We start from the raw sequence: 22,546 nt of genomic DNA on the forward strand, positions 1-22,546 counted from the left end.
TTTGTTAGTTTTAATCTGTTCCACTCGGCCTGGGCTTTACTGTTTCAAAACGAGAGGAAAAAAGTCTTCTCATAATTAGATGGACTGGACTGTAGTCTCACAGGAATCAGCTGGATACTCATAATGAATGTGATCTTGACCAAAGCACAGCCTAAGTAAATGGATGAACAGAGAGAGAGAGAGAGAGAGAGAGAGAGAGAGAGAGAGAGAGAGAGAGAGAGAGCTCACATATGCCCATTATGAGAGTGAGGGCGGACAAAGTAGGGAAGAGATGAATGTGTGTGTGTGTGTGTGTGTGTGTGTGTGAGTGTGTGTGTGTGTGTGTGTGTGTGTTCACTGCTTGAGTCAGCACACAGGAGCAGAAGTACTTGACTTTTACTTAAAAGCTAAAACTTTCTCAAAAACTAAAAATATTTCTGGCACACTCTACACCTGAGCAAGCCAGACAGTTTTCCTATTGACTGACTCCCTGAGCTTAACTCCCGGCCATGGTGGCAGTGCCCCCGCCATCTGGCCAAGATTGAAAAACGCTCTGATGATATCGCGAGGGAGCGGCGGGCATCTTGAGTCAAGTCTTCCAATTCGGCTCTCATCTCTCATAAACAGCCGCCCCTGTAGAAACTGAAAGTCTATCCATCTTCCAACGTTTCACATCTCAGTTTGCCAGCATGGACTGATGAGAATACAACATTCTGTTAAGAGGAGGAAGCTTTGTTTTTTTCCAGAATATATATCGCCTGAACATCCTAAGGGTCTTCTGACAGGAGTGTGATAAATGTGCTAGAGGCTAAGTCTATCTCATTTCTCCTGCCTATTATCTGGCAGCACAGAGTTTATCCACATTTTTTGCTCTGACAGACGCTGGTGTGTCATAAATACAAAGCATGAGCCGCTGTATACAGCAAGACAGGTTATCTGGAGACAAAGTCGTAAAGGATTATCCAGACCGTAATGAATTTTAAACCTGTTGTGGATGTCAACATGATGCTATCAGAGTAAACAGTTATGAAGTGACGCAGATCTCTACTGCGAGATGGCTCTCTTCTTCTTTTGAATCCAAATCATCCATTCATTCATTCTGCTTTTTTTTCAGAAACCAAACATTTGAATTTGGGCCTAATATGGGCCTAAAAGATGAAAAATTAGTTACAATTCATCCTGAGGGGTATGACCTATCAAACTGTTGTACAGGCTTTTCAATAAAAAACAAAAAAAAACTAAATGTCAAAGTCAAGGTGGTGCAAGAAGAAAAGTAAGGGCACCAAAACGCTTTTCAATGCATCTTCTGAACAACATGGATTACTGACATTTCACTTGAAAGCAAAAATGTGAATCTAATAGCGCACTAGAGGGTAAGGCGGGGAATCATTAAAGTCAGCACGCTTCATCCTTTGGGGATCATGAATATCTGTACAAAGTTTTATGGTAATCCATCCAGTAGCTCTTGAGATATTTCAGTCTTTTTCATTATAAAATGTTTATTTAGAGAACCCTCACTGATTCTTAAACTGGCCACTTTCCAGGATTGGTGGGTGTAATAGTGATAGGACTACTGATACTGATGAACTGCTTGGATTCTGAATACAATATGTTCATAAACAGCTACTGTATAAGACAGAAAAACAACTCTCACCTCCACCAGCTTTACAATGTTGACATGGTCCAGTTTTTTAAGGATGGCAATCTCTTGGTAGACCCTTTCCAGGGGTCCTAAGATTTTGGGCTGCTCTCCTTGGGCTGCCTTGGGTCCTCTTGGGGGTGGGCGACCTGCAGACCACCACACAAAACACACACTATTTAAATAATGGATTCATTTAATCATAAGTAGTCTTGACAAGGAGTCAGGCTCAGACTTTTCTCTATGTTATAATTTAAGCAACAAGAAGATTCCAGGTGTGTCTTGTAGGTTAGGTATTACAATGACAATTATTTTTAGTGCCGGACACGCTGCAATGACAAAATAGAATATTTCACAGTTGAAAATGACTCCTCTCAGTATCAGGGGCATTGAAGATGAGTTGTCAACCTGTTTTCATTTAGTTTCAGGACACAGGAATAAATAGGCTAATGATGTAATCAGGATTGTCCCGGTTTGTGCTTCTTCTTTTTAACAGAAAGTCTGCATTACAAACTGGAGGTGTGAGTTTTGTTAGTAGCTATGGGGTTGCATTATGGGAAATGTAGGATGCAGGTTTTTGGACCTTGACTCAGAGACTAAAAATGAAGCTATCTCAGCCTTTGCTGCATCCACTTTGAACATTATTTTTCTCCCTAACTTTATGGAAGTGCCTTACTAAACATGCAGTCACAAAATCGAGACCTGTTTTCCCTCACTTGATAAATAATTCTGCAATGCGCCTGCAATCCAGAGCAGAGGATTTCACCTGTTCGTATCTCTCTTAGATGTCTCGTGCTGCTTTGAAAAGTCACACATCAATGCGAGACTTCTTTTGTAGGTGACAAATACTTTTAAGTGGCATTCACCCAAAACGTGGCACGCTCATAGCAATGTTTGTAACTGTGATTGTGTTACTCCACAGGTATCATCCTTTGTAGACACTGACACAGACAGTGAAGTGAATGAGTGTCTACAGACTCATAACTTACCTGCTTTGCTTTATTTCATGGAATTATAATTGCGGTTCTTATTTTGTAACTGATCTTTGATTAGTTAAATCTAGACACATTTTTCTCCGGTTTCTCATTTATCAGAACATAATGGAATAGAAATAATAGAATAGAATAAATTTGGACTTACGTGGAAAACCACACTGCTTCATTAACTTCTTCTTGGACACCACTTTCATAGCCTGGGAAAGTAGAAAGTAATGTAGGTTACATAATGTGAACACATACAGGAAACAGTAAAGGAAAATCAAAAGAAACATTTTGCAGTTAAGACTGAATAATTCATCTGAACATCAAACATAAAATAAAATAAACATTCAGTTTATATGCAACGTAAAAGTAGATAAAACCCACCCCTAAGCAGGGCTCTTTATAATTAAATAATACAATAAAACACCTTGAAGATTCAAATTTGTCTCGTAAGGGAGGAGAGAGTGTAAATATAACATTAACAGACATTAGTCAGACATTTCTGAAAAATAGTGTCAACTTCTCTGATTATTAATTCACACACAGTAAAATGGAACATGTTAATGCACAGCTCAGTAGTTTCTTCTAAAACTGTGGTCACCATGGCTATGACTGTGCAGAAACTAGGTTTGGCAAGAAAGCAGTTTCTCCCTGGAACACAGTTTCCATGGTGTACTGCCTGTGTGTGCTGGTGGGAGGGTGGTTAGAGTGGGGAAATAAAGCATCTCTCAGCCACACAGTGATCGAATAGTTCAAACCTGTCCAGCAACATTTAGATTTAGTGCAGCTTTCAGTTGAAAGCCTACAATCTCTTGACAATAACATTAATCATGCTCTGTGTTTGGAGTTCATTACACAATCTGGGATGGATGGTGGGGTTCCAATAAAAGCTGCCATCTAAAAAGCTAAATTCTGAGTGTGTAGGTGGGTGTAGGTGTATCATTGCAGTTTAACTCACAGTAAATGGATTCGACAAAATATGAAACTGGGAATGCCTTTAGCAATAACTATGGACACTGTGTGGAAGATACAGTAAAAAGGTCATGCGAGATCTGATGTGGTACTGATGAGTGTGTGTGTATGTGTGTGTGTGTGTGTGTGTGTGTGTGTGTGTGTGTGTGTGTGTGTGTGTGTGTGTGTGTGTGTGTGTGTGTGTGTGTGTGTGGTGTTGATCACATAACATCATTTTGTAGTAGGAGGAATTTTTAAGTATGCTCCTTCTGAATTCTTCAGCAGTGTAATCTGTAGACTAATAAGTCTAGTTAGGAACAGCATGAGATCAACTGATAATTAAGGGACCTCTACAATGGAGAGCCTCAATATTTATGGGTAAAAATCACAGCTTGTAAATAAATGATAAAAATGACTGAGCTACTTTTAAAGTGGACGTATCATAGATGTGGCAACAACAGTGGTTACTTGTGGTAACAGGAAGTGTGCAATTTAATCCTACAGCAAACACTTGTTGGGCAACTACTTCTTCAGAAATACGAGAGAGATGTCAGTCAGGTTGTGACTAGTTTTCCAAACAACCGGAGGACACAGTAAGAGTTAGTGATCTTGGTGCAGTTCATCATCTAACTGCTCACTGTGGCTGCTCCTTCATGTTCCATTACTCCCTGTAATATCTAAAACTGACACACTGTCAAAAACCAAAGATGTCATTTGTGGTTTAGTTTTGTCTTGATAACCTAGTACAGTCAAAAGATACATTGCATTTCCTGTGACTGCTTCAATGTGTGACCAGTTAAATGCTTTTAATGTAAACGAGCAGCAGCATTACCTACAGCTCTGACACCGCTGTAAGAGACTGCTTTGAACACTTTGTTTTTTTACTAGTCTCTCAGTCAGGAGTTTGGTGTTTTCATCATGTGTTTAGTTTAGTTAGAAATGGTTACGCTAGCCCACCAGCCGAACTTCTTCTGAACAAAACAATACGTCATGTGACTTTGTTCCTGAGTGTTGAAATGTCCTGTGTGACAGGCAGGCAGGCAGGCAGGCAGACAGGCAGACAGACAGACAGACAGACAGACAGACAGACAGACAGAGTCAGTTTGTTTCTGTTAGTGATGGACAGCATGTTGTTAAAACATGGTGAGCAGTACAGGAGGATGGGTTGGATGATGCTGGTGTACAGTAGTGACAGAAGGTGGGGGGCAACAGAGAGGGCACAGAGTTTTCGAATGACATGGAGTCTCTGTTGGGACCTTTTTGAGAATGTTGGTGGTGTGTTGATCAAATGTCAGTTTATTGTCTATGGTGAGTCCGAGGTATTTGAAGTGGCTGACCTGTTCAACTGTTTGGTTATGGATGGAGGTGGGTACCAGTCCAGATGGGGGTGTGCGTGAGGTATGGATGACCATTTCTTTTATTTTACTTATGCAGCGGGGGCTCTAGTGATTAACAGGTTCAACTGTCAAGCTGATGTCAATGAGATTAAATTACATGTTTACATTTTATGTTAAAAATAAAGTTAAATTTGGATTTTGAAGGCATTTTCAATCCAATATGGGAATGGGGGACTACACCACTATGATGAAAACTACAACATAATGAGGTCATAACATAATGTGAGTACACTGAGTGGCTATTACTGAAAAAATAACTATAAACATTACAAAAACTAATAACTAACCACTAATTTGGAATTAATCAATCTAATTGCAACACAGTAAACCTAGGATTTTTGGAGTCTGGGCTCGGGGCCAGTTGCCCACTTTCTCCTGGAAGTGACTTTGAAAGACCAGCACTCATTAAGCAAATGAACGAGAAGTAAATAGTCTGCTCCTGCTTCACAGAGCAACTAGCTGCTAATAATTAGCTCTTTTGATTCATCGCTCCATCAGTTCGAGATGAGTTGAGTGAATGCTGCGTGCATTAGACTCACTTAAGCCCCCTGAGGCTGATAAACAGCATCATCACATCTGGATGTCTGCCAATCAAGTGGCGAGCATGGTAATCATACAGCACGGGATGCCACAACAAGCCACTGCACAATTCAGAGACCTTTAATAATCTGCTGATATGTTTGACAATGAAAACAGGAACCATGCACTTGTTTGGACATGATGTTTGTGGTTATCATACATAACATTGGTATGAATTAGTCATCATATTTTATTTTTAACCCAACCTTTTCTGTTTTCATTCATCTTAAAGCTCTGTGTTTTTCTGAGAAGAGGCAGAGAACAGTGAACAAACTGTAGGTTAAAGATAGAGTAGGTCATGTATTTTAGGGGCATTTTTTGTTCTATTTGTTGAAATTATCCGTACATCATGACCTCAATCAATAAATCAAACACTCCGATGATAAAAAAGAAAATAATAAGTCTGTCTAATCATTTCATTGGGCTTGGGTAAAATGGCTACGTGCCTATCAGTGTGCACTGAGCCTGAGCAATCATTGTGCATGACAGTTTGGAGGCCAGGCGAGCAGTGGGATACGGACGGATAGGAAGTGAGTGGACTGCATGAGTTGCAGAGGAAGAGAAGAAAAAGATGATATATCAACAGAAAGCAGAATGAAAACCAAAGCATCGGACTATTGCCCTAAACTGAACGGTGTATAATCCTATCAAAAAACACTGGAGTGAGAGACTTTTAGTGGAAGTGAAACTCCCTGAAGTGAAAAGCAGTGATAGATTTTTATGCATCACTGCGGCTTCAGGTCGGATACTGAGCCGTCTCTGTGCCCTGGTGCTGCTGCTCGCACTGGGACTCGGCTCGGAGCTGAGGGTCTGGGTTCGGCTCCCTGACAGCTGGTGACTGAAGCGGAAAATGAAAGAGATGTGATATAACTTGATTTCAAGCAGGGAAAAGGGGACACTCATTACTATAGTGGAGGACTTCAAACAGGTGAGAGTCAGCCCTGTTTGCAGGTACTGTTTACTGAAGGATGTTGTGCCTTGAAAGGAAGTGTGTGTGTGTGTGTGTGTGTGTGTGTGTGTGTGTGTGTATATTGTTTGCATGTCAAATTCTACCTTTTTTTCCCTTGTTATTTCTTTTTCACAAACCTTCACTGCCTTTTTTAAAAATATACAAACCTTCAAGGATTTTCAAGCCTATAGAAGTCAAGTAAACACAGGTGAACTACTGGAAAACTACTGTGTGTGTGTGTGTGTGTGTGTGTGTGTGTGTGTGTGTGTGTGTGTGTGTGTGTGCGTAGTGAAAATTGCGAATACGTGGGCTCGGGCTGTGGATGCAGAGATCCAATCCGTTCTGTGCCAGACCGGCTCAAATTGCCAGGAAACAGAATCAACCATCCGTGCTGTCATTACTCATGTCCTCCTCTCTCTGATTCCTGTCATTGTTATTTCAGATAAGTCTGCCATTTGAGCCAGGCTGCAATAACCCACAGTCTTGTCCCGGGAGCTAACATCTTCTATCAGTGTCGACAATCAACATCAAATACGAGCACGAGAATCTCAGGCTTCAGACTGGAGGACACAGAGAAAACAAAAACATCTCCGAGGCTCAGTTTACTCCTGGATTCATTTATATTGCAGCACTAGCTCTTAGAAAGTACACTCATATACTACTAATGTGTTTTAAATTATGTTAAAAGGGGAAATGTTTATTCTAGTGAGGGAATTGCTAGATTTATTTTCTGCATGCTAATCATAGGGAGGTGATTAGGGTGGATGGTGGGTGTAAAAACCACAGGACATTTGATGCCAGAGACCCTGGTTTCTTGTGTGTGGTTTATGCAACAAAAGCACTTTGTTTAAATGAGAACACCACCATTAAGTTGGAGCTCTCTCTAGTACAGTATGGGTCACAGCCCCAAAATGCTGCAACCTACTGTATTCCCATAATAAAACTTGAAACTCAACACTTCTAATTAGTAATGCAAGCTTTCTGTTAACTATTTTAAGCTTTAAAACAAACTGAGGTAAGACAGGTGCCCCTTTAAAGGTGGTGATTTTGGTTAAATGTGAATAAAGTAAAAACTGTGTGTCACGCTTCAAAGTTACTTTCTCACTCCCAAACTTAACCAAGTGATGTGAGTGATTAAACACGGCGATAAAAAAATGTTCATTGCTACAAAAGAAGTTGCAAAAATGTGTAGATTAACTGAATCGTCCATTATCAGAAATGTTGTAGGCACCTATTTTGAAAATTAATTTTTTTCTCCCTTTAAGCAAAAACATCAGTATTTTCTGAATTCCAGCTTCACCAATGTTACAATGTGCTTGTTTTAAACTGCATATGTGTGGGGTTTGGACTGTTGTTGAACTAAACATGACATTTGATGACATGTGATGGCCATTTTTTCACTTTTTTTGACACAAACCATTATTTAATTAATTGAAAAGAAATCTGCACATTTACTCATAATAAATAAATAATGAGTTAGTTGAAGCCCTGTAGTATACCAAGAGACCAGATATATTCAGTAGCAATATTTTGCAACTTATTGGATATGTTAATCAATGTTTCCTTATTATGTTGATCATTCTCATTATGGGTTATATATCGCTGCATGTCTGAGCAGCTCTGCAGGTCAGCATTGTTTAAAGCTTCATGTCATTACTCCACAAGTTTAAATAACACACCCTTGTTAAAATACATCAGTCATTTTATAAAGCTCACCGTTGTCCTTACTGTACATGTTGTTTGAAATTCAACATCGGCACATTTATAAGCTCTCATTTTAATACTGGACTGTGTTTAGCTCTCAGTGAGATCCCATTGGCTCCAGCTCAAAAGAACATCTTAAACCCATCCAAAGTTGGAGGCTTAACTCTGCGTGACTCACCAAAACACTTTTTATTGTTGTTATTGTACAGGACAGCTTAGTTATGTCAAACATACACCAGCTTGGATTTAGAGCGGCTGAGGTTGCTGAGCTTTTACAGGAAATAAAATCACCTTGATGGAAACACCTAAAATGACCTTATCTGAGTGGGGCCAGCTTATATCCACCCCCCACGCCCCCACCCCCCTCCCTCGTGAACACATGTCAAAGCAGCTACCTGATACACAAAGTCACAGCAGTGCCACTTTGAAGATAGATTAAGTCTTGAATGCACTTTTAAGTGGCACTAGAAGCCACCTCGGTTTCCAGGTTTCTTCCTGGGTAACTGATGCAATTTGAGTGGATGAAAATCACAGCTACTGTAAGCGCTGAGGTGGAAGAGAAGGGGGGGTGGGGGGGGGGGAATCAATAGCACTGGGGAGATTCTCTAGAGCTCTTGTGTCTAGAAAATACAGGCAGAGAAGCTTGATGAAAACTCAAAGGACACGTGTGGCTGTGTGGCAGGAGGACTGAATTTCAGCTGTGAATCAGAAAGAAACATCATGCTGCTGACTTACATAATTTTTGTCATCATCCTCGTTGTAGGCGAGTTTGACCACACCGTAGGAGCCCTGCAACACATCAATAAAAAAAGATTCATTTTGCATATGTGGGCACACTTGTTCACACTTACACATCATTCCCTTCAATGTTTTACCCAGATTTTGTTGTTCGGGGCTTTAAAACATAGTTCTGACATGAAGAGTGATTCCTTTCACATTCCTGAAGCGTCACTTTGAGAACAGATGGCAGCACTGTATTGAGTGTTTTGAAGGCAGCTCCGTATCCATTGAAAAACAACATTTTTATTCTTTGGCAGAGCACAGTGGCTCCTCCCACACACACTGCCCCAGGATGTGTGTTCACCATCACAGTCCATTTTTCCCTTGATTTATTCTATGGTGAGTTTGAACCAGTAATGCTGCTGCTTGAAAAGCTGATCAAACATTCAGTGTGTTTGAAATGTTGTACCGTTCAGAATTGGAATTTAAATAAAGAGAGTTATATCACTGTAGATGTCGTGGGCGGTCAAAATTGCCACCTGGCTGTCCATAAAATGACTCAGTATTAATTTGTTCTTAGAAGAAATGTCTGGTGCAAATATTAGAAAGATGTGGACAGACGGAAATCCATTTGAGGGCTTGAGTCAACACGCATATGAATGTGAATTCAAAGTTTTACAAATGTCATAAAAAAAGACTCCACTTTTAAATAAAAATCATCAAAATCATGTGTGTATCCCCATAGATCTTTCTCTACACTGTGTTATGATAACATCTTTGCATTCATGTGTTTTTGATAGGGAAGGTTTGATTGCACTTTTTCAATTCTGACCACAGAATTGAGTATTTTCCCATATAAATATTAATCTGAAACTCCTTTTGTCCTCTTTAAATCTACTAAGGTAAACTCTTTAAATGCCTAAAATGCCTACATCTGAAAAACTGTTTTTCAAGTTACATCCATTTACATAAATTCCCCATGTGTTAACCACAAAGCTGCTGCTCTGCATCTCCTTTTTAAAAATGCAAAACTTGAGTATATCTAGTGTGCAGTCAGATTTACTAGCTTAGTGTGACTTCTCTAAAGTAAAATGAAAATATGGAAGCTTATTGAAGCCTCAAAGCGCCACTGCAGATATTGAGTTTTACCATTTCATTTTTTATCTTCTCCTTACTTTTTATAATAGTCAATCTGTGTTTTTGGCTGGTATCTGACCAATACTAATACTGTGAGGCATCTCTGTTTCATTAGCCAGACTATGGCAACGTTTGTCAGCTGGCCCGTCCACCAGTTTGGTCTACACTGAAATATCTCAACAATTGTAATCACAGTCTGTTCAGTTCATTTTTCATCTAGCACCATCATCAGGTTGATGTTTGTCAAAATCTAAATACATTCCCATCGGCCTTAACTGCTCTTTCTATTTAGTGCACATATTAGCATGGTGAAGAATGCAAACATTGCCTGCTAAAGGTCAGCATCTTAGCATCGTCATTGTTAACATTTAGCTTCAAGCACCACTGTGCAGTGCAGTTTCAGTGAGCCTCTTGTGTGGCTTTTTCGCTTGATATTTAGTATGATATTAGCATGTTTCTAGAAATGAGACTTTTAGAATTACACTACAAAAGAAAGATCAAATATGAAAGAACATTAAGGGACTGTTTTGGTGTGTACAGCTTAAAACTGAGCACACAGTGGAGAAGACAGGAGGTTTTCACCTGAATAGTTCCACATACAAACCTTGTCGGCATCATAAGACATCTCACTTGTAAAAGTCTTAGATGCCTTTGAGTTTGTGCACATGCTATGAATGAATCTGGTGTCTGTTTTCACTTCAGGCGTAAATTGAGCAAGGGGACAATCTTCATCTCCGAGTCGTTTCCCAGACCACTTGTAATTGAAAAGAAGCAAATGACACAAAAAAACCCCCAAGAAACTCACCTTTCCAATCTCACTCTTCAGCTTATACTGGTTCAACTGGATGCAGTCCTGTGAGGCGAGAGAGAAAAGGTGCAGAAATGAACTAGAGAATGTAGACAAGATGAGCATCTGCATCATCTAAAGCAAAGAGAAACAGGAATATCTTCATTGGAGGAACAAAATGTTACAGCTGTGTGTGTGTGTGTGTGTGTGTGTGTGTGTGTGTGTGTGTGTGTGTGTTGAAAGTCATTTATTTCTAAGACATAGGCAGCAATGTAGTTTGTAGTTTCCGTTTACTGTCTACAAGTCCATTAGAGTGCTACTGCTTAAATGGCTGATTTGCAGTTCCATAGCAACCACTGCTACAGCACAGAGTCAGCCAGGGGCACAGCAGAGGAGAGCACAGCACCACAGCAGGACAGAGATGGAAAGGAAGTGTGTGTGTGAGTGTGTGTGAGTGTGTGTGTGTGTGGGGGGGGGGTATTTCAGCATTTCTCGGACATGGGCCGAGGGGGTGGTTGGGTGTACTGACAGCAAAGTCAATGAGCAGAAAGTGAGCAGTGATATGAGTGTGAAAGAGAAAGAGATGGAGCTGTGGAGAAAATAGATTGAAAGTGGTGCTCTCATTATAGTTGTATGTGTGTGTGTGTGTGTGTGTGTGTGTGTGTGTGTGTGGTGGGGTGAGGGGAGACTAAAAGTACACCAACACCAACTCACAGTGTAGGGCAGGACTTCACTCGCCACCAGGAAAGGTATTTTAGAAAATATGGTTTTATATAGCAGGTTACATAATATGCTGGTTATGTAGCTTGCACTGAGCATTACTGTTGGTGCTGCAGGAGATGTGAGGATTGGGAGGATTGTGGGGTTATGCACTGTCGGGTATGATGGTGTGAAGCACTGTGGGCAGGGATTATGACAAAGGGTGAGAGATGGGAAGAATGGAAGATGTAGCTATGATACGTGCAGGAAGTCGCGCAACTTTGAAAAGGATTGCTTTGATTGGTCCTGAAGAGATAAAGAGAGAGAAGAAAATAGGGCGGTGAAGGATAAAGAGGAAGCCAAATGAGGGGAACTCAAAAGAAAAAGAGCAGTAGGAGGGATTGTTTGAGAGGACTTCCATTGGGTTCACAGTTTGCTGGCACATGCTCAGTGAGTGCTGCAGTGCAGTTAATACTCTGTCAGGGCTGATGGATAAAGAGAGAAAGCAGAAAGCCTTAAATACATCTGCCACACATGCACATGCACGCACACATGAGTCCAACTCAAATGCTTCAGTTGGCCATGATAAATCTTTACACAGATTTTTTTTGGTCACACTGTCATTTTCGGCTGTTGCTCAGTATGCAACACACACATCTCTCCTCTATCTGTTTCCCTTCACATCTGTACACTCACTTTATCCTCTGTTCTGTTCCAAACTCTCCACATCTCGCTACCATTACTCAACGTCCAATCAATATCACAGCGCAGCAAATAGATCACTGCCACTGTGCCATTCAAAATCAATGTCCGTGCATTTGATTGTTATGATGAATAATGTGCATGTCTACCTGCCTGCCAGAGGAGGGACGTAATGAAAACGGAACTTGGGTTTGATAGTGTTTAAAATCCTAGAAATGTAAAACAATTTCCTCAACTTGTCATTTTCAAATGAATGAGAGAAGGCTATAAAGGCTGTGGCAACATGATACAATGGCAGCTGAAGAGGGAGACCACTGCTGTACTTAAGAATCGAAATAAACACATCATTTACCGCACTAATGTATTGTGAAGAGTTTTGCTCAAGGGGTTGCCAATGTTACCCATGTTCTAATTTCTTCTGCAGCTTGTATTAATACACAGTTAGTCAGATACAACAAGTACTGTATAACTTACAAGGCCAATGTCCACTTTTCAGAAGCAACTTACAAAAGAGACCGTTATATCTAAATGGAGCAAACAGTGCAATAAAAGCTATTGATCAGTCATTAATGCAAGCTTCAATAGCAGACTCTCACAGCTCACTGGTATATCAATCTCAAATATCATCATGGTGGTTTCTATCCCTTCCTAACAAAGCAAGGAAAGGATTTCAGTTTAATCCTTTTTGGTGTGAGAGCCTGCAAGGGAGATGCAGGCTGTGAATGCAAAGTGGCTTTAAATACAATAACAAGAAGACTCATCAATAAAGAGCTGCAAAAATGTATTTTGCAAAATTGCACTGTGTGTCCTCAGTGGGTACGGCTAGATTAGTTAGTAAGGAAATGTTCAGGTTCCTGATTGAATTTAATGTGGGTGTCTTGTTTCTAGGTCTGTCTACAGCTGTCTCTTCATGTCCCTTCTCTTTCTTTTCCTGCCAAGCTATCGGATTATTCACGCTCATCTACAATGGCTTCTATGCAGATGGTTTGTAAACTAGCATTGCCGTGGGCTCAGACATACACCAGGTGCTCTGATTTGGTTTCCTCTGTAGTTTATCGATCATATCTCAGTATTTAATCTTTATTTGCTCGCTCGCTGCACCCAATGCACATCTGAGAACACTAGTGAAGATTCTCATCTTGTGAGGACCTTCACAATATTGTCCTCATTTGTTTCCTATAGTGGGATCTCTCAGTAAAGGCTTCAGCTTAATCATTTTCATTGGATTTCCTGTGATTAAATGCTATTTATTTGAACTTCATATATCATATCATATCTTGTTTTCACACAAATCTTTACTGTATGCTCTCGAGTATAAATGCAAACATTTAACAATACATTTAGGTAGTTTTCCCTGGATATTCTTAATCCAATAAACAGAGAACTTAATGTGTTATTAAATTAATCCCACTTCCCATGGGGAGAAGAAATTATAGACCCTATGTGTACAAAATAGAGTGATGGACAATAACAAATGTGATGAGAAAGTCAAGGGTGAAGAAATTCACAGAGAAAATAAAGTAGTCAGAAGCTTTTGTGCTTTGGTACAACCATTTGTGACAGTTTTACACTGTTATGGGTAATATAATGTGAATGAGGTCACACAGTATTTCCCTGCATGGCTTAGTTTGTCTGGGGCTTCACAAATTGTCCAAGAGCATTTTTTGTCTATATAGAGCAGGGGTGTCAAACATGCGGCCCGTGGGCCAGAACCGGCCCACCGAGGGGTCCAATCCGGCCCACTTTCCTTCCTGTGTTCTTTTCCTTCCTACCTTCCTTTATCCTTTCTTTGTTCCTTCCTTCCTTCCTTCCTTCCTTTTATCCTTTCTTCGTTCCTTCCTTCCTTTCTTTCTTCCATCTGTCTTTCCTCCCTTTCTTCCTTCTGTCCTTCCATCCATGTGTCCTTCCTCCCTTTCTTCCTTCTGTCCTTCCATCTGTCTTTCCTACCTTTCTACCCTCCTTCCTTTTGCCTGTCTTTCTTTCCTTCCCTTCTTATTTCCTTCCTTCCTTCCTTCTTTCCCTCCATTTTTTTAATGATCCGGCCCACATGAGATCAAATTGGTCTGTATGTGGCCCTTGAATGAAAATGAGTTTGACACCTCTGATATAGAGGGTGGGGAGATACCATAAAAAGGCGCCAATTTATAAAAAAGTGATTCTTGTTCACCTTCTCATCATTGTAACTGCTGCTATATTAAGTAACAGCTAAGAAACTCCTGTGTACCAGCACGGACTGCAAAGAAGAAAGAACTGAAATTCCATGGAGACAAACAAGAAAACATGTCAACTACGGCTACAGTAAAAAACCCTCACTGCTCATTGCCTGGTATGTATTCCTCTCAGGAAAATGTCACTCATAACTGATATTTATGCAAGCAAAAAATGTTGTTCTGTCTCCCTTTCGCTCTCCCTCCAGTGCGTCAAACTGTAAATCCAGTGAGAGCAGAGAAATACAAGCAACATGAGTCCTTTTTATGGCCCAGTGCGAGAGCTGAAACCCCATTTTCAGATAGGAAAGGACACAATGACAGGTCTGTGAGTCTGTGGCAGCAATCTGTTAAATTCAGAGGGGTTCCACATCCTGGCAGATGTCATGAATTTTTAATGTTCACTCTGAATTGGAAAAAGTCAGAGGCAAATGGAGGTTTGGGAGTCACCCACAGCCACATAACAATTTAGTATTCATGGGTTAGCACAAATAGACAGCTGATTTGTTCATGTTTTTAGCTGCATATTTTATATGTGATATTTATCTAATGATATATTTGACGGTTACTTATACAGTAAGCTATTTGAAACTCCCTCCACAGGACCAGTTGATACCACTCTATCATCTGTATGCTAAATATGAAGCTACCACAGCAGGCTGTTAGCTTAGTGTAGCATACTGACTTGAAGCAGGGAAAAACAGCTAGCCTTTTATTTTACAAGTTATATCTTATTTGTTTACTCCATACAAACACAGAAACTAAGGCTGAAGCCGATGTAACAGTACCTCATAGTGCGGCTAGGTACTGGCTCCAACTGACTCCCATTCAAGTGTCAACTTCTCTTTTGAAAGTAAATCATACTTTTCAATGAGTCTCTACTAAGTTTACTGGTGGTCCTTTGGGAAATTATTGCTCCGTTAATAAGATTTGAAGACTTATAGCCTAGTAGTTTTGACATCTTTTGTGTAGGTTTGATTGACAGTTGGCTCATCTGCTGCTCTCCCTGGATCTCGGAATCACACTACTGTCAAAATATTTTGCTAAATTTAATGGTAAGCTACTTTATTATGATACTTGCCCTGTTAGCATAATTTAGCTTAAATAGCTAACAATTAGCCCAAGTTTGCAGCTGCAGGTGTTCCTGGTAAGCTAGGATGGTTCTAGGGTAGCGAGGCATGTTTCAAGAGCCTGAAAAGCAAAACCCTCCTTATTTGGAAGATGATGCCTGAACAAAAGCTGCTACTCTGGGCTTCAAACTTGCTACAATAAAAACACATCACATCTTACTACGGCCATCTTTATGTACAGGCTATGAATCATAAAAGATATCCTTAATGAGCTTTAGAACGTAGATTCCATCACCTTCAGGAAGGCTACCTGTTTTAGAGTTTGTGCAAAGCTAAACTAATTGTTCTCTTGGCTATGGCTTCATATTTAGCTTATGGATATGAAAGTGGTGTAAGTCAAATATTTCCTAAGATGTACATAACTATTCCTTTAAAAAGGTGCCCTTCCTTTAAGGTAAATGCAAACCTGCTTACCCCCAAAAAAGTTTAGATTATACTAAATAGATCACATATCAATACTTACAGTGAGCAGCCAAGAGTCATCACATAGCTTTTGATTTGAAGTGTATCCTGAAATACTGATTCAGCACTAAAATGTATCCATATTAAATGCATCATTGTGGGTATGTCAGCTCATTCCTGCCTCCCTCCCTGACATCCTGGAAAACGGGTGATGAAGCAGACACTTTAGTGAGTAAAATACAATAAGAATGCTATATCATACTTTTTTTTTTAATCATTTATACAAACAGACATGCACGTACAAGAATTTCTCCACATGAATTACCATGGCAAATCATTAACTACCCTCACATGCTCCCTCCACTTCTTTTATGGCATATCCAGCAGCATAGAGCTAGCCAGAATGCATTTCATGTCTGTCTGATGAAAGCGTCAAAAATGCTCTTGTCAAAGCCAACAGCAGAACGCAGTGCTCTGGCATGTCATTACGAGCCAAATCTGCTCACAGTGCCCAGCATAGAGTATCATATATCTGCACATCCCTGACACAAGCTAGGATAATGAGGCATTAACATAAATCCAATAATAAGACAGAGGCGTGTTTCTATAATGTGTGCCAATTGAGGACTAAAGTATACACCTTCTCATGCTTCCTCCTTCCTGTCATGTTCTCCACTGGCTTTCTGCTTTTCTTTGGTGATCCTGCAGAGATATGGAGCTAAACATTACTTTCATCTCTGTATGATAGATGCTCTCATATGCAGAATGCTGCGTTCTCTCCATTTGTGTTTCACTCCCTGCTATGATACCATCTTCCACACCCAAATAGTGAATAAAAATGTCTGGAACTGGAAAGAGTTCTTGTATAAATCCTCACCTGAGAGTCTGATATAGACACACGTTTAGACTCCACTGTGGGCCTGCGAGCCACTCGAGGTGAGATGTGTGTGTATCCTCTTCCAGGGCCTGAGGACAGGTAAGTGCCTCTCTCCTGCAGCGACAATTTCCTCCCTGACAGGTGAGGCCGCATCGGATGAGTCCTCTTTGCCTGAGCCCCGTCTTGCTGAGCCCCGTCGTTCCTCACGCCGTTGGTAGCTGAGCCGCCAGAGTCTTTTGTCGTCATGGCAGCCATGCTATCTGTGAGATTACTGGTCTGCTCGTCAGAGGGGTTCAGCCTCTCACATCCAGGGTCACTGCTCATAGCCATGGTGGGGAAGGGAAGTGGCGGCAGTGCAGAGGGAGGTGGTGGAGAGAGTAATGGCAAGCGCCCACCAGCATCAACGTGACCTGGGCCAGCCTGCGGTCCCAATGTTCGAGGCAACACCAGAGCTGGAAAAAAAGAGGGAAAGAGGCTGTCAACTGTAGAGGAAGGAGTCCAACATCCAGACTTGTATAAAGAGATCATTCTTAGCAACTTTATCTTGGTTTCAAACACTGCTTTAAACAAACATCAAGATTACATGGAAATCCATCTAACAGCTGTCAAAATATTTGACTTAGAGTCATAAATGTTAATGTGCTGGTGGCAGAAAAGGGATGTTGACCACAGTCATTATGCCCCATTATCTAGGAGCCATGGACATGACTGACAGTCATCCATAGAGCCACTCTGCTACCAAGGCTAACAATTTCTGCTGTTAGAAACGAATGATTTTTATTTTCACAATTGTCTGGTGTATTAAAGCTATTTGTCACACACAAAATGTCACTATAGCAAAACACATATTGGTTCTGTATATGGTAAAAGATTGCAGTATTAGAGTATGCAGTATTACCTTGTCAATACTGCCAGCTTCAATTAAATAATACATTTTCTAATACATGTGAATTAAAACCTTTGACTTCTATTATAGATATGCAGCTGGCCACACCTTGCAGCAAGAGCGCGTGTGAGACAGAAGTTTAATTAAGCAGTTGGATGAAAGAGAAAATGTCAAGCGTGTGTGTGTGTGCGTGTGTGTGTGTGGGTGGTCTGGTGGGTCAAGTTACCTACAGTAGACATGCTTTCATAAATTGAAATAAATGCCCTCCTGATAAAACCCAACCCAAATGCTACCAAGCTAATTATGCTTTATGCCTTTGGTCACGGCTCTCTATATTCCCATCAAATACTTGTGGGTGGACTGGCACACAAAGTAATGCACACATAAAACAACTGAAGGTATTGTGTGTGTGTGCATATACTGTATGCGTGTGTATTATCCAGATATTTAGCAGGATTTGTTTATTGTGTTTTATCCCCCTTTCATCTCTAATGAAAATCAAGTCAGCGGCAGATTGCCACAGACAGGGAATATCAAAGCTCTATAGTACATCTGATTCAGGTTTTGTTCTGCAGATGGATGAACACAGATATGCAAAGTGAGTCCAGGCCAGCCGTCGAAGGAAAGGGGCATTTAAACTAGCAACCTTCAAGCAGTATCCATCTATGTAAAAGCAAGAATCAAGAGGATTACGTGCAGTTATTGTATTATACCAAAGGAGCCACCTGGGTCTGTGTATGTACCATGTAAAACCACAGACTGAGCCGAAACAATGGAGGAAAATTCAGGTCTGTGAGTGGACAAAAGGTACTTAGTGAATGGAACATGTTATGCTATTCCTGAAGTGTGTCAGCATGGTCGAACTTCATATACAAAAATAACAATGTTCCACTTTGTCCAGGCAGGTCACACTCATTCATGCATTTCACAGCCATGGCTCAATACTGACTGCAGTGTAGACTAGAATATTTTTGCCATGCTGGCATCACGGCTCTAGAGATGGCACATCAGTCGGTCAGTAGATCCAGACTTTGATCCAGACTATTATATCTGAATAACAGCTGGAGGCTTGCCATGAAATTTTGGACAGACAATCATGATTCCCAGAGGATACATCCTACTGACTTTGGTGATTCCTTGACAATACCTCTGGTACCACCGTGAGGTCCACACTTGTGGTTTTAAGTGATGCCTTGCCATGACATTTGTCACATAAAAAATGTTCTATTTGTCCAACACTTTGGTTTATGTCTGCAAAACTCATGACATCCACAGTGCCCTTGTAGCTGAGTGTTACAGCGCATGCCGTATACCTGTCCGGCAAGGGATCCTTGTTGCATGTCCATTTCTCTCACTCTCCCCTTGTTTTCTGTCAGCCTGTCTGCCACCAACTGTTTGATATAGGCAAAAAGCCCAAAAAATTATATTAAAAAAACAACTCATGACATTCCTGTCAGCCTTGGCTGCATGTTGTGTTTAGCGTTAATTAGCTAATGTCAGCATGCTACCATACTGCTGGTCTAAAATGAACACGATAAAACATCAGCATGCTAGCTCTGTTAATGTGAGCACGTTAGCAATATTTAGCTCAAGCACCGCTGTGCTTGAATACAGAGCACAGCTAGCTGCTACAGTAGCATGAATGTAGACTATTATTTTTGTTTTGAGTTTTGTTCAGAGCTGCCAAGTCTCATGCTTTGACCTTAACACTCACACATTTGACACAGTTTTCACAATCTCACACCACACACGCCTTTTCTCACACTAACTTTTCATCTTTGTTAAGTTTAGGAACAGCAGTTTTTTCGTTGTTGTTAAGTTAAGATGGGCAGAGATGCAGAAGGCTGCACTTTTCAGGGATTGTCATCGAACCCACCAATCATTATCTGTTTGCATTGAACTGTGTGACTTGGTGAAGAGCATAGATCTTTATTATCCTATGTTAATATACCCTCCCTCCCCTCTGTCTCCCACAGTTAAATTCCAGGCATTGAGAGGAGCACAGTCAGTTTTGTTTTTTTTTATTTTTTATTAACGTGTCATGCACCAGAAGTGCCCAGCCCAAATGGGCTTACAAGACACTGAAACAAAAGAAGAGAAGAACAAATAATAACAAATGAAAACCAGATAACGAGATAACAACCAGTCCATTTGGATATCATCACAGCCCCAAAACGTTTCTGGGTTTTTAACAGACATTTCAGTAAATATTGGAGTTCTCAGTTTATCATACAAGGGAGTGGGACATTATAAAAGAAAGTGTGATTCATTTTCAACTTCATTGAGTTCATAATTCACATAACCTTTCATCTTCCGACATATTTTTAAATCTACCGACTTCAAGGTTCAGGGGAAGGATTCCTGTTCTCAGCTGTGCCACTAAGGACCATTGATTTCTTGATAAGTTTGCTTTAACATAAAGCATCATAAGCAACATCAATATCATAAGCAGTGGTAAGATAAAATAAGATAATCCTTTATTGGTCCTATTGGATAGCAAAAATAGAAAGAGCAGCAATAAAAAGAATAAAGAATGATAAACTAATGAGTGAGTTAACAAGCAATGAGAACAATTGGAAACAAAACCTACCTTACATGTAGGTCTTCTGGTGACAAAAGTGTAGGTTTGATCAAAACTGTATGAATACAATCATTTTCATGAATTTTCTATTCATAAAGGTATATTTGCATGTCATAAATGTCACAATGAGCTTTGTGCGTCAAGAGGCAGGGCCATCGGTTGCTCATGACACACACACACACACACACACACACATACACACACACACACACACACACACACATTTCTGATGAACTATGTAAATTCCGAGCACAGAAAAAAAGCCTTTTCAACTGTTAGCAGTGAAGGGGAAATGCACGACTCCTGACTCATTTGAACACAAAAAAACAAACAAAGAGGAATTGTCATATTTTGCTAATTCTTATCGCAACCAGTGATTATCTGTCTATTGAAACGGGTTTCTCTTCACTACAGTGCCATTCAGCCTACTGAACGTGTGAGCAATAGAGCTGGGAGGCGGAGGAGTGGCAGGGGTCTAGTCATTAACTTCAGCTGCACTGACACTTTTGTTTACAGAAGCCGGTAAAACACATTTTCATTATGGAGCACGGTTGCTTTTTATTCCATTTAATATATTCATCCACATGACAGTTATTGTATATTTTCAACTGCATTTGTCTACCTTGTCATACAAATGTTTGAGATGAAATTAAACCCATTTGCTCTTTCAATGTTACACAGCTGTGACATATTATGACTGATATCTTCCTATAAATGCTACAAAACATCATTTATGCGGGTCTTTTTTTTTACTGTATACCATTTCTCATTCAAGTGAATTGGAAAGTGCAGCCAAATGTTTGGTACCATATATTGTGGAGTTGAGGAGGAGTAATGGTGATTTTAAATGATTTAATTCATTCATTGATTTCTTGATATCCACAGTAAGAATGAAAGACTCGACCCAGCAATGTTTACATTCTTTAGCCAAAGTAATTTTCTGCTGATGTTTACCAAAAAATAGGGTCAAATAGGCACTTTTGAAGAGTATAATCAAATTGAATCCACCTCCTAAGATTAACACAGAGACAGATAACTGATATTTTCACATTCACGCAGGAATTAAATGTAGTTTAGCTTAGTGTGTATATTTGCAATCATTCCAAACGTCTACTCTCCATATTATTTCAGGAAAGGTTGCAAATTCACCATACATTGAAATGTATTTGTATATTCAAATGAATTTCTTATCAAATATTGATCATTGGTTTAATTGCACATTTTGTATCACTGTGAACTTTTAAAAATAGAGTTGTATGAAAGGACAGGGCGGGATAAAGCTTAGACTTGGAACCGCTCTGTATTTTGCTATTCATAGAAGCAATTAAGAAGCTTTTTCTCGACAAAACGTGGTGCTGCAAAGACATACTTCATTATTCCGAGCTCATATAATTGTTCAATATCTTCCTTTAATTAGGTAAACAAACTGAGGAGAAAAGAAAATAGATTGAACCAGCGAGAGCCTGAGGACCGCATGTGAATATGAATTGTTTTCAATAGCTGCCATCTTTCAACTATAGTTTGGATGTTAAAGAAGCTTCGGCAGAGCCTATTACAGTAAGAGGAGAGAGTGGTTGTCAGGGGTGAACAAATGAATCCATTTGGCTCCATTAGTAAACCACTTTCACCCTTAACCTGGCTTCTATTTGTCTCTCCCATCATTTTGTTGTGTGCAGACAGCAAACACAGGCATCCAAGGCCAAAATCAAAATGAAATCCTTTATTTGCTGGAAAGAAAGGCAAAGAAAGCTGCAGCAAACCTCAATGATTTTGCCCAAAGGAAATCAGTAAGTGGTTGTACATCTATGTTGGTTCTTCATTTTTTTAAATTTGTTTTAAATCTCTGGGGATAAATTTCTAAGAGCAGGTGCATCATCTACAGCATATATTCAACAGAGAGCTGAATCCTTCCCAGTTTGACACATATGACCTTACAGACCTACTGTGATTTCTGTTCTGTTGTGTTGAACACATGTTGAAAGCATATGTCTCATTCTGTCTTCCTTTGACAAGAGGCACCAGTGAATGTCTTCATCGTCTTCTCCCTCGTCTAAACTACTGTAATCACTGACTGTTAAATTGAATCTTTTAAGGAGGTGTGCCACCATGTTCAACATGTCAGAATCAAAAGCAATCAGCTTTGATTGTTCACTGATTACAAAGATGTCACAGGTAGACATTCTGCATTGCAATGAGATGACAGCAGAAGTGATTTTGTTTTTCTCTCTGTGCTTGCATAA

The 22,546-nt window shown here is 40.1% G+C and overlaps 1 protein-coding gene across 1 annotated transcript in view; it reads right to left on the bottom strand.

The window, feature by feature from the left end:
- Nucleotides 1-17,177, bottom strand: part of camkk1a (calcium/calmodulin-dependent protein kinase kinase 1, alpha a) — a 34,779-nt gene extending 17,602 nt beyond the window's left edge. The window contains exons 1-5 of the mRNA XM_053331432.1: nt 16,840-17,177; nt 10,841-10,888; nt 8,914-8,967; nt 2,759-2,810; nt 1,634-1,767 (exon numbers count right to left, since the gene is read on the bottom strand). Coding sequence (XP_053187407.1) covers nt 1,634-1,767; nt 2,759-2,810; nt 8,914-8,967; nt 10,841-10,888; nt 16,840-17,169 — 618 coding nt within the window. The 5' untranslated portion in view covers nt 17,170-17,177. The remainder of the gene's footprint in view (nt 1-1,633; nt 1,768-2,758; nt 2,811-8,913; nt 8,968-10,840; nt 10,889-16,839) is intronic.
- Between the last annotated feature and the right edge of the window lie 5,369 nt (nt 17,178-22,546).

This window comes from Scomber japonicus, chromosome 13, assembly GCF_027409825.1.
Source record: "Scomber japonicus isolate fScoJap1 chromosome 13, fScoJap1.pri, whole genome shotgun sequence".
Taxonomy (NCBI): Eukaryota; Metazoa; Chordata; class Actinopteri; order Scombriformes; family Scombridae; genus Scomber; species Scomber japonicus.